The sequence below is a fragment of the Thermobia domestica genome, chromosome 8, assembly GCF_964235325.1.
Source record: "Thermobia domestica chromosome 8, izTheDome1.hap1.1, whole genome shotgun sequence".
NCBI classification, from domain to species: Eukaryota; Metazoa; Arthropoda; class Insecta; order Zygentoma; family Lepismatidae; genus Thermobia; species Thermobia domestica.
The window spans coordinates 269303575-269317533 of record NC_137461.1 but is presented as its reverse complement, the minus strand read 5'-3'; the positions used below and the strand labels follow the sequence as shown (position 1 = coordinate 269317533).

Genomic DNA, 13959 nt, shown 5'->3' with positions numbered 1-13959 from the left:
TAGGTGTGCGATTTCATGTACATTTACTTAAATTACTTGAGAATTGAAGAATTTATGAGTGTGCTTCCCATGCTTTTCCTTCTTTGTCATGCACAAATAGATTTGTTTTAAGCAGGTAATTTGCTTTCAAACAAATCTTCTTTACTTTTTAATAAGATTTCTTTTAATTTTGTTTGTTACATTTTTTATATATAAAAAAGAAAGCATATTTTAAATTTCGTTTAATTTTTTTTCTTGTCTTATCAGGTCGAACTCTGCCAGTTCCTGTACCTTGCCGTGTTTGTGGAGATAAGTCTTATGGAAAACATTATGGCGTTTTCTGTTGCGATGGCTGCTCATGCTTCTTCAAAAGAAGCATCAGAAGAAAGATGCTTTACACATGCATATGTGAGTACAATATAAAATCAAAGTCAGTAAAGCACAACCATATAATGCAAATTTGCTTTTAACATAAATAATGGAACACAAATATTATGCTAAGCACTTTATTTTCTATTTATTAATATTTGATACATACCAGTTTCTTTCATGTGAACAAAATGAAATCAAACGTCGTTTATCAATGTCATAAGACTTAGCGGTGGCTCAGTGGTAGAGCGTTCACCGCCGGTGCTTCGGGTCCCTGGTTCGATCCGAGCTCGCGCCATGTGGACTTTGTGGTGGACGAACACCGTGCTTGTGGGTTTTCTCGGGATTCTCCCGTTTCCTTCCACTTTCTTCTTTCCACCATTTCATTCATTTCACATCATCACCGTCTCTTTTAGCCTAACAGGCATAACCGTGGGACGTAAAACTTAAACATTTCATTTCATTTCAATATCATAAATTGATTACTTTCTGACTGTAAGTAACTTTGAAAGATGGGTTAAATTTACGCAAATACACACTGTTATACAAATACTTAATAACAAAGCAGTACTTCAAGAATGAGAATTTATTCTCTCCATTTACACTACCATAAAGAGGTTGATTCATTGCTAAATTCTAGGAGACAGGCACATTCGCAAGATTTTATTTCAGAAGGGGTCCAAAGCTTTTGAGGGGGGGTTCAAATTCAATATCAGGATAATTTACATTATAATTTCTGAAATTACCCCTAAAATTAAACTAAATTTACAGAAAAAGTAGAGATCTCGAACCTACCTCCTGCGTAGTCAATATTAGGTGATATTCAAGATTTTCGTGTCAGACACATTGGAATTCAAAATCAAATTTCTGCAAATAAAAGCTTCTCTTGTAAGTGTTAGAACTGGAGAGGAAATGTTACAGGAGAGTTCAATTAGAAGGGGAGTTCGACAGGATTCTGTCTCTCGCCCACATTATTTTAGAAGAGATAGTGAAAAGAGCCTACAAAATGAAGACTGTATTTCAAGAAGAGGTAAAATGATTAGGTGTATACGGTTTGTTCGGCGCTTGTTGCGGAATCTGAAGAGGAAATCAATAATATGTTAGAAAACTTGAGGAAGAGTGTGAAGAATACAGGATGAAAATAAATGTTAGAAAGACTAAAGCCATGGAGATTGGAACGAAGGTTGGGCTATCCTAACATTATAATAACAAAAGTTTTGATTTTTTTATGTATTGATAGTAATCTGTAGCACCTAAAACTCATATATTTAATTATTATCGTATTACACTAGCAAGGCTTTTTTTATTTCATGTTACAGAAAACCTTACGGAATATTTTGAATGGTTTTACAGTTATTAACACCAAAATCACGAAATATATGGTTGAATCTGTGAAAGAATACAAGAGTGGAATCGTATTAATTTATTCTTAAACTAACTGATGTGATTGATTTGAAAGCTTTTCAGATATTAAAAAAAAGGTATTATTATTAGCATATAAGGTTGTTAAGTCTGTTTACACTTCTTCAAATACTTAATTTCCTAGGCTAATAGGAATTGTTTATTATTCAAATAAATATGATTGTCCATATATCCCAAGAAGTCTTATTTCATTTGCCACTTTAGACGTATCTATGTCTGTAGATTTTGGATTCATCAAATTATAAATATAGTGTTTACATTATAAAATGACATCTTGATCTTATATTTTAAAATGACGACCCTGCCAGGATATTTTTCAAGTGGTATAGTCAAATAGGGATTATCGTAAATTACTCTTTATGGGGCTAAGAGTTAAAAGTATCTGATCTGTTAAAATTTATATATATATATATATATATATATATATATATATATATATATATATATATATATATATATATATATATATATATATATATATATATATATTAACAAAGATTTATTCCTGTCCTACTGTATGTTTATGGAAAGCGAATAATAACTCGCAGAGATGAACCACGCCATGTGGGTTATTGAGAACAAAGTTTTGGGGAAAATATTCGAGGTAAAAAGGAAAAGAACAGATGCATGAATGGAGGCAATTTCATAACGTACAACTCTATGAAATGTACGTGGCAGCGCGTTACCGTAAGATTAACAGATAATTCGAACTATGTATATATTTGTACTTGGTAAGCCTATACTGGAAGGTTCTTTCGCTAGTCCAGAAATATAAGGTAATAGTAAAGTAGAAATTTTGGGTACAACATCTCAAATTAAGTTGTATTAATACAGGTAAGATGTAGTGGTAGATTTTTGTTTGTACAGGGATGAACCTACGGGTTTCTTAAGTCATGAAAGTAATAAAAGTTAACAATGATATTCAATATTATATCTTTGTGTTCCTTCATTCATAGCTGGTAAAGGAAACTGTGTCATTGATAAAGCACGACGCAACTGGTGTCCCTACTGCAGACTTCAGAAGTGCTTTGCAGTGAATATGAACAGAACCGGTAAGTGTATGAAATTATTTTTCGCATTAAATACGACGTACACTGAGGAAAATCCGTTCTCCGGACAGTGGTATATTGTATATACAAATATATGGAATCCTCTTGCTTACTACAGAAATCAGTACGAAACATACGTTATCCGTATGCTACACAGGCACTGTCCTTAGATGTTACATCATGCCGTTGCAGGATATCTGATATCTCACAGTCTTCCTTATATTACATACATATAGATATGTATGTTACCTTCGTCAGCTATATGTTATATACGTTCATTTGTATGTGACATCCTGACCGCATATATCAGCGTTTCCCAACCTTTTTCAACTTACGGTACACTACGGGTGTTACTTGGATTCTCGCGGCACACTTATAGATATTATTATTTGTAAATATTAAGCACAGTGGTATTTTTTCTGTGATTATTGATCTTCTCACAGAGAAGAAAGCTCTATCACTGGTTTTCCCCCGTGGTAAATCATTATGCTTATTTTCATTATAATTTTAAAATAGAAACAATTGCAATGGAATATTGGACTCAGGTTTTTTAAAATACGCTTTCTTTTTAAAAAACTGTATCCAACCTTTTACTAAGAAGGAAGATCACTAAATAACGAAAGAACAAAAATAAATCTCTTTTACTTTTAAAACACAAATGTAGGTAATTTGTCGAAAGAATTGAATGATATTTTTAATTTTTAAGTTACGAAATAATCTGTAACAATAAAGAAGCAATAATGCAACAATAACAATGATAACAGATACATTTTTCAACACTAAAAATGTACAGAACAGTAACTTGGTATGAAACTTAAAATTGTAGATTCATAGTAATGTGAAATACAAATATAGATTTTTCCCTACGTTTTGCAATTTGATTGTTATAAAACTAATAATTTTGTTTCGATTCCCCGCGGCACACCGGTTGGGAAACGCTGGCCTATTTTGTTTCATACGGAAATTACGTAAAGATGAAACACTTATACAGAAAGTATTATAAGACATGCGTTTCCAGTTTATACGTTTGCTGTACGTTTAAGTCCAAAAACTACAGGATTTACAGATGTAACATATGATTTTACGTACGCCACAGGCAATTTTTTTCTCAGTGTAATTCAGTTCAAAAGTAGTGCACTATATATATATATATATATATATATATATATATATATATATACTCCTTAAATTAGAATCTAACTTTATCATTTTTATTAATTATTTCCTCTCCTTTGCGAGACTTCCTTTATACAAAAAAAAAAAAAGTATTTGAATATCAGAATTGGAAGTAATTCTTAAGCACTTCTTGTTATATAGTTTGCTGTACTGAAGAAACAGCGCAACTATGCGCAATCCTGGGTCCAGACAAAACTCATCTAATGGTTCCTATTAAAATCTCTTGACAATTTCCCATAACATTTCTTTCCTAAATAAAGGTGTTGCCTTCTAGCAGTTTTAACGCTCAAACTAGATAATATATAAATAAAAAGTAAAATAAAATATTTTTCGGTTCTAAAGTGAAATTGAATATAACCTATTTATGCTAGGTAAATTGTTGTGGCTGAATTATTTTTTCATAGATTTTAACGATATTGTACGGTAGGTTCAATGTTTTACTTCCGTTTTCCTTAGATCATGCTCTGCTAAGAACTCATAAATCTTAATGCTCTTATGTTAGTGAAAGATTTAGCTTAATTTAGTTGACTTTATACAACAATTTGAGTGTATTTATTCTGTTAATAAAGTTGTATTTACTCCGATTTCTAATAATGAAAATTCCCATTGGATTGGATTAGAGTTCCAGTTTAGCGTCCATTTCACGAGCGAGGCTATATGAGACGTGGACCTATAGCTTAACGCGGGATTCAAGCCGTAAGAACTCCAGCCGGGAATCGAAAACAAGTGTTTCACCCCAGATGCGCGTACGCTAACCGCTCAGCCACGAGGAGCTTTGATGGGAGTTTCCGAAAATAGATATCTATTGTCCAGAAATAAATACAAACATGTTGAAATTACGGAAAGATCTTACTTTATCGGATTCACACTTCTTTTCCATTTACTTCTACCACGAGTATATAGAAGTTCCCTTAGTGCTGGTTAACCTTGCTTCACTAAATGAAACAGGCTTCGTTCATTCAATTAAGCATATACATCTCAGTCAGTGCCTGTTCCGTTGTAATTTTCGTAAAATTAGTACGATTTCATTAAACTATTTGTGCTTTTTTCTTTGGAGATAAACTCATTGATTAAGATTGATATCTATCAAAAATAAATGATTAAAAAAACTGAAAGGAGTCAAGTTGAATATATCCATAAGGCAACAGAACAATTCTCTATTTATAACGTTCGCAGAGCGTATTGGATTTTGAGGAAATATATTTTGTAGCATTTATCATTATTATTTATTGATAAAAGTTAATTTTGGTCAAAAATAAGGAAAAAGGGATAAGTTCACTCCAACATTGAAGTTCCCACATATGGAATATATCTAACGTGATAAAAAAAATAATTTAACCAGTTCTTTAAAAAAAATATTTGATTTTTATTAAATATAGCATATAATTTCTGTATGGATTTACAATAGTCTATATGGTGCGTCTGAAATCAACCAGGAATAAGGGTAAATTTACACACTATTAAGAGATGTTCGATTTTTATGATACAATCCAGATTTGGTTTCAAACCTAAGCCTTTATTATTGATTGGCTTTGAAATTACATAAGAGCAAGACTATGAATTGACTCCATCATAAAATCATCGTTAATGATAGCTTTTCTTAAAATTACTCACCATTTATGAAAGATGGCTTGTTTACTTTGAGAATTCCTGAGTTTTGTTTAAAATATGTTTACTTTTGCTTAGGGCTAGCATCAGTCTGGACTACTATCTTCAAGAACATGTTTTAGGATGACTCACATTTCGAAAAATCCATGGCTTAGTGGTAGAGCACTGTTCGATCCTCGGCCACGCAAGTTTCTGCTGGTCAATTGTATATATATATATATATATATATATATATATATATATATATATATATATATATATATATATATGTGGTGTGTGTGTGTGTGTGTGTTTTCTCGAGATTCTCCCGTTTCCTTCCACATTCTCACTCTACCAAATATTTTATAATTGGGGGTTCACTTTCATTACTTATCCGTCTTCCTGAGCCTAAATAACATAAACATGTGACGTAAACTATAGATTTAGTTTAATTTACAAGAGAGGTTTCGTAGGACTAAAGTGGTTGAAACTTTAATTATAATAATAATAATAATAATAATAATAATAATAATAATAATAATAATAATAATAATAAGAAGAAGAAGAAGAAGAAGAAGAAGAAGAAGAAGAAGTCTAATATAAACAGTGGTTTTAAAACTTTAACTTTATTTTCATTAAACTTGTTGCAATACACGGCACAAATGGACCTATTGTAGTACAGTTTACATTGTTAAAATACTGTAATTTTAATCCATAGGCCTGATTTACAATGTGAACTAGACATACTAGGAATTCTTATAGTGATCCATACTATAACTTTTGTATATGCATTATAGGTTTAAACATACAATTTCCCGTTAATAAGAATATTACAATAAAAATACGGACATTATTTCTTCCTTATAAGCACATCTAAGAATACATAGATTATCTGTAGTCATCATATTTGTTCCAAAATAAACATCGAACAGCTTGACAACAATATCTTTCGGGTCTTTAACAATCTTTAGCAACATAGTAAAATCTGTAGATAATGTTGCTACCACTCCCAAATTTACCGGTATTAGCCATGACTTCCAAGAATTTATATTTATCCAAACTGGATTCAAAACATTTTTCATGAACATAGTCAAAGTGGTTGTCAGCCTCCTAGGATGTCTCTACTTCCGTCTTATTGTGTGTTATAAAAGAAAAATCTCGTCCAGTTCTTCACCAGGAGGTAATGTGCCTAAGATCGATGACACATTCCCGTTCTGGGTGGCGATGCTGATACATTGGAAAAGGAATGCAGTAGCTCGGGGGTCACCAGTTTTGATTGTTATTCGATGACCAACTTCATTAATGAAATTTTTTTTTATTTTAAAACGCATTAAAAATAAATGACAAAGAAACATATTAAGGATATCTGTGATTTAACTATGAATAAATGGAACAAAACAAATGTGACAATCTGATGAAGAACCAGAAAGGAAACCACAAATCCCTCTTTCATGCAACATATATTTGGAATAGTTTTACCCTGCTTCGTATTTCTTTCAGGATTTGAGTAAATCAATAAGCGCCCCCCACCCCCCAAAAAAACTAGAAATGAAATAAACTACAAGTAACACAACAAGTGAGTTCATATTTGAATAAACTTCCCCAGTATGGGGATTTAATAAGATTTTGTAACCTTTTCAATTTGAGGTCTCTGTTTGGGTGAACATTTATTTGTAACCACTCCGTGTAATCTGGTCGCTGTTCGTGGTTCGTGGTCCTACCAATAAGTATTCTCCTGAGACTGGAACTTATCTGGACAGGACGAAGGACCTCTCTAAGAAGAGTTACAAATTGTTCCCAAATCGCTCGTCGGTCTCAATGATGAGATGAGCATTAGGCGCCGAGAGGTTCGGGTGTCTCGTCTCGAAAACCACCCGGACGATCAGACGGTCATCCAGTCCATAACGCACACAAACATCACTCATACAAACAACGAAAACACACTGGATTAAATAACACTATACTTATTTATTAAACACTATTATATAAAAAAAAAATAACGAAAAGAAATTAACACAACACGACACAGAATATGTGTAATAATTTTCATCACTGAAATCACACTTTGCCTTTTTATGCAATGTAGCCCTTTATATATATATATATATGATTACAATTCAGATCTCACTGCAAATGCTTCTCTCACACCATTGACGCACTTGGGGGATTAGCACTGGGGAAAAGTTGTTAGGACAATTCCACGAGGGATCCAGTTGCTGCGCCAAACAATCCTGAAGCGTAAAGATGAATCTTCAGCAAATTAAACAAGAAATTCTCCAAAGTAGAATGCTGATGTTGGAGGGCGCGTGTATAACATTTTAAACGCACAAGGTCTGCGGACCTGGGACTTCACTAGTTGGGGGCTAGCCGTAAGAAAACGTCCTTCGCCGGCTAATAGCTTGTGCCCCTTAACACACAATCGTACTTGGTTCCCGACGTAACGTGCGTGGTGGCTGCGTACAACACCGGAGTCAAACTCCCTGAGCACCAAAGCTCAAGGTACGGGCTGCAGTGGTCAATTAAAGAGGGTTGGCAGTTCATTTCAAGAATCACTCAGTTAAAGCACCTATATGAACATGCAAGCAGAATACGAAAAATAATGTGTGTTAATTTTAGTCAACTGTCCTTGACACGGCAATACACTAGACACGGCAAATGCACTAGACACGGCGATACCCTGGGGTGAGAAAGTACAGATAACGAGCTGCAAAACAACGCAATTGGTGCCACTTTGGTCACTGGAACATCTGGTCAGCCCGTATTTCTCTAATCTATTGCAATGTTTCATAAGCGATTAAGAAAACACTTAATTCATTTCCCAATAACTATAGAATATATACTGTGCATATAATAAGTCAGGGAGAAACACTGAAATGGTTCGTCACTAACTGAAATGTTTGGACCAAAAGCAATGTTTTAAATATATATATGAAAGAGCGATGAAAGAATTCTTTGTCCAATTATGTGGGAAAGAAGCAATTCCGACCAAAGAAAGAACTTATATGCGTCGCAGAATAAAGTACAAATCGAAAATAATAATCACTGTCTTTACGAAATATACAGAGTATCCACAAAAAATCCTTCTATAACCTGGTAGCAGTTATAATTTAATTTTGAATTATAGACCTATTTACTTTTGCTTAAAGTTGCTGAATACCTCCATCATCTTTACTTTAATCCATTGATTTGTGTGATATATTTTTCTTTCCTTTAAAATTATCTGGATTTTTAATTATTTAATTTTAACTGATTTTCCTCCAATACATTCAAATGTTCTTTATTTAGTGAAAACTTCGTGGCATATAATTTTAATATTTAATTAATGAACTTTTATTTAAGAAATACTAACTTTATATTTAACAAAAATTCATTTCGAACTATCAAGGAATACTAAATTAGACTTAAAAGAAGAAATTAGCAAAACCATATTAAAGTTCCAGTTGATTTGAACGAAAAATAATTTCTCATATGAATCAGCAGTTAAAAAATAATTTTCCATATGAATCAATGGATAAAAACAATTTCCCGTATGAATCATTGTGTAAAAAAATATTTCCCATATGAATTAGTAGATAAAAATAAATTCCCATATGAATTAATGCATAAAAATAACTTCCCATATAAATCATTGTGTAAGAAATAATTTTCAATGTGAACAGTTCGGTAAAAACTAATTTCCCATATGAAATATCATTGGGTTAAAAATAATTTTCGATATGGATCAGTGTATAAAAATAATTTTCCATGTGAATCGGTGGGTAAAAAGTAATTTTTCATATGAATCAGTGGGTAAAAATAATTTCCGATGTGGATCAGTGTGTAAAAATTAATTTCCCATTTGAATCAGTGGGTAAAAAATTTCTTTCCCATATGAGTCAATAGGTAGAAAATAATTTCACATATGAATCTATGGGTAAAAAATAATTTTCCATATAAATCAGTGGATCGAAAATAATTTTTCATGTGAATCGATGGATAAAAATAATGCCTCATATGAACCAATGGGTAAAAATAATTTCCCATATGAATCAGTGGTTAAAAGATAATTTCCCATATGAATCAGTGGATAGAAATTAATTTCCCGTACGAATCCGTGAGTAAAATGAATTTCCAATACGGATCAGTGAGTAAAAAATAATTTCCCACTGAATTGGTGGATAAAAAATAATTTCCGACATGGATCAGTATATAAAAATAATTTCCCACGTGAATCAGTGGGTAAAAATAATTTACCATGGGAACCAGTAAGTTAAAATAATTTCTCATATAGATCAATGTGAAAAAAAAATTCATTTGAATCAGTAGGTAAAAAATAATTTCCGATATAAATCAGTAGATAAAAGTACAGTAATTTCCAAATGAATCAATGGGTAAAAATTATTTCCCATATGAATCAGTAGGTAAAAATAATTTACTATGGGAACCAGTGGATAAAAATAATTTCTCATATATATCAACGTGAAAGAATAATTTCCCATGTGAACCTTTGGGTAAAAACTTTCTCATATGAATCAGTAGATAAAAATAATTTTCCATTTGAATCATTGTATGAAAAATAATTTCCGACATGAATCAGTGTGGAAAAAATAGTTTTCCATCTGAATCTGCGGGTAAAAAAATATTTTCGCATATGAATCAGTGATTAGAAAATAATTTCACATATGAATCAATGTGTAAAAGTAATTTCCCATGTGAACCGGTGGCTAAAACAATTCCCCATATGAATCAGTAAGTAAAAGTAATTTTCCTTTTGAATCAGAAGTTAAAAAATAATTTCCCATATGGATCAGTGTGTAAAAAAATTCCCATGTGAATCGTTGGGTAAAAATAATTTCCCATATTAATCAATGGGAAGAAAATAATTTCCCTACGAATCAGCGAGTAAAAAATAATTTTCCGTACGAATCAGTGAGTAAAAGGAACTTCCGATATGGATCAGTGAGTTAAATATAATTTTCCATATGAATCAGTGGGTAAAAAGGTTATTTTCCAAATTAATTAGTGGAAATAAAAAAAAATTCTTTAAGTTTTACGTTTCACGGTTATACCAGCTAGGTTAAGTGAGACAGTAATTATGATAATGGACGAAAATGGTGGAATAAAAAGTGGGAGAAAACTGAAGAATCCCGAGAAAACCCACGTGCATGGAGTTTTTCCACCACAAAGTTCACTTGGCGTAAGCTGGGATCGAACCAAGGACTCCATGCACCAAAGATGAACTGAATATGAATCAGTGGGTAGAAAATAATTTCCCACATGAATCAGTGGGCAAAAATAATTTGCCATATGAATCAATGGGTAAAAAATAATTTCCCACATGAATCAGAGAGTAAAAAATGATTTCCCAAATGAATCAGAGTGTAAAATATAATTTTCCATATGAATTAGTGCGTAAAAATGATTTTCCTTATGAATCAATGGGTAAAAAATAATTTCACCACACGAATCAGGAGTAAAAAATAATTTCCCATTCCGTTGTTACTTTCATATATTTCGATATATTTTAAACTGAGTAATTTGTAGTAGGAACGTACCGTGATGATCCTACGAGAAATAAAATCCAAATAATAAGTCTAAGAAATAGAATAAAATATTGTTCAAATTAATTAGGACTAAAAGAATTAAAAACAAATAAAATTAAAATGATTTGTTAAAAACATGCTTTCTTTCTGCACTACTATTTATTTTAATACTATAGCAAATTTAATTTCAAGAAAACTACTTTTAAAAAAACTTCTATTTATATTAGACTGAAAAGAAAAGCATGGGGAGCGTCCTCATAAACGAACTTACACACTGATTGTATTTCAGAGCCCTCCCCATGCTTTTCTTTCCAGTCAAGCATAAATGGGAATTTTTTTAAAAGTAGTTTTCTTGAAAAGTATTAATTTTTACTTTCTATTATGATTTGTTAATTTATTTTTTTTTAAATCAAAACATGTTTGTAAAGTATTTTTGATTTTATTTTTATTCTTTAGTGTTTGTTCTTTCTTTCTTTTGAAATAAAAATGAATTTTAAAATGCATAAATGCGTTTTTCTTATTATAATCTTATACTTGAATTCTAAGGTATGTAATCATGAATATCCTGAACAAGTTTACAAGGATAAATTTGTGTTTTTTCCCTTACACTACTGTCTTATTTACTTCGCTCTTAGCCTAAGAGGATCAGGAATAAATAATAATTTCAAGCTTGATGGTAGGAGTGTAATTTTAACATAATTATATGTTCGTTATGGAAACGTAGTTTATTATGTTTCCAACTATACAATAAAAACTGTTTGGTTTAACGTTTTTGTATTATTTTACTCTAATATTATTTATTTACAGTAAATTATCAATTACCCGCAGTCTTATTTCCTCCTTTTTTTGTATAATATTGTTTTAAAAAGCAATTACAAAGAAAGAAGAGGTGTTTTAAACGAATAGCCCTGTTAAAAAACAGTTGATCATTTTTTGTGAAGTAGGATACCAAGAAACTTGTCATCATCATCATTAAAGGTATTCTGCCATTATTGGCAGGTCACTTGCTGCAACTGGGAAGCTTCCATGCTCCACGGTCTTCCTCTAACCTCTTCGTCTTCACGAATGATTTTTCTGTTTTGCTATCGACCATTAATTGTAGTCTCCTTCGTGCCCTTCCTCTCTTTCCTGCCACCATACTCTCTAGCACGTCCCTCATGATACAATTCCTTCTTAGCCAATATTCCAATCAGTTTCTCTTTCTCTTCTTAATCTAATCTAACATAAATAAAATAAAGACTTTGTGTGTGTGTGTGTCTGTGTGTGGCCTAGGAACCAGACGACTGTACTGAGAGCTACCAAACTTTGGTCACGGGTACCTTGGTCCAGGCCCCAGACCAAGACGAAGCGGTTTTTCAAAATTCGAACGAGGGGTTCTCAGGGGGGCCATTTATCGGGACATGTAAAAGTAGTAGAAAATGATCGATATTAGTATCGAATCCATAGTTTTCGCGGTCGTTGAGATCAATGGTGAAACTTCCATTAGCCATGACTTTCAACTTCAGCCAACATTGTATGCAGGCAGGGGTTCACCGGGAAGGGGGGGTTACCGAGACACGTAAAAATAATCCAAAATGACCGATATTAGTGTCAAATCCCTAGTTTTCGCGGTCGCTGAGGTCAATCGTGATACTCACATTAGCGATGACTTTCAAATTCAGATACTACTCCTATTGTATGCGGACCTGGGGTCACCTGTGGGAGTTATCAAGACATGTAAAAATAATCCAAAATGAGCGGTATTAGTGTCAAATCCATAGTTTTCGCGGTCGCTGAAATGAATGGAGACACCCTACAGGCGTTTTACTTCCAAATACAGCCCACATGCAAAGAATGGTTATTTCCAGCTAGTAATATTTGAAATTATTCTTTTCCTCCCACCATTTCTAACAACCTCTGATTCTTTTTCCGCTCAACCTAGCTAATTCAACACACCCACATTTCGAAAGCTTAAAGTCGTTCGTTTTTCATTATTTTTGCCTAATGTCTATGTTTCTGTTCCATATAGTGCAATATTCCACACGAAGCATTTTATGAGTCTTTTTCTTTCTCAACTCTTAATTCAAGGTCCCACAAAATAGCCTTTTCTTCCTCCTAAAGGCTTTTTTCGCCATTGCTATCTTTGCTTATAAGGAATTTGTAAGCAGTCATAATTGTATATGTAGGCCCCTATCGTAAATAAAAATACGATACGTGTTGATTTCTATCCTTTTCGGCCACTTTACGCATTGTCTGCGATTCCGTGTGCATAATCGAGACTTTACTGTATTCCAAAATAAGTTTTCCTGCAATATTTTCATTTTTAAGTGTCCTACTTTTAGCTGTTGAAATTATTGTCATCCTATATTCACCTCATTTCACAGTATATGAAATGTATATTTCTAAAATGATTTTTTTTTTCAAGTTACGTTAACTGTAACTTCTGTATACTTCACTTTCATTTTGTCGTATGTGTGTGTGTGTGTGTGTGTGTGTACGCGGTAATCTATTTATTGATGTTGCTGTCTTGTGAACAGACCCAACAGCTCAGGAAACACATCAAAAAACGAACAGAAATACCCTTCCCGCCCACCTGAGAAACAGTGCCACCATTTTGTTGTTTGATGTCATTGGGAAGAGGGAAGGACTTTGACTACATACAGAATGAACATTTGCTCTCCGATTCGTTCGTTGGTTGAACAGCTACAAAAAACAGTCGATCGTAGTGAATATTTTATTATGAATGATTGACTTGCGCGCTGCCACAGGCATTTTGTTGCTTCACAGAAGATAAAAGCAAGCCTTAACGTAACGCTCAGAACGCCCATTTTACTGCCATTATACAAATTTTAAAAAGAAGAAGAAGAAGAAGAAGA

General features: G+C 32.6%; 1 protein-coding gene across 1 annotated transcript in view; it reads left to right on the top strand.

Moving 5' to 3' along the window:
• Hr83 (nuclear hormone receptor 83) overlaps positions 1-13959 on the top strand; it is a 40871-nt gene that overhangs the window by 3800 nt on the left and 23112 nt on the right. Inside the window, exons 2-3 of the mRNA XM_081767313.1 lie at positions 247-387; positions 2727-2822. Coding sequence (XP_081623439.1) covers positions 247-387; positions 2727-2822 — 237 coding nt within the window. The remainder of the gene's footprint in view (positions 1-246; positions 388-2726; positions 2823-13959) is intronic.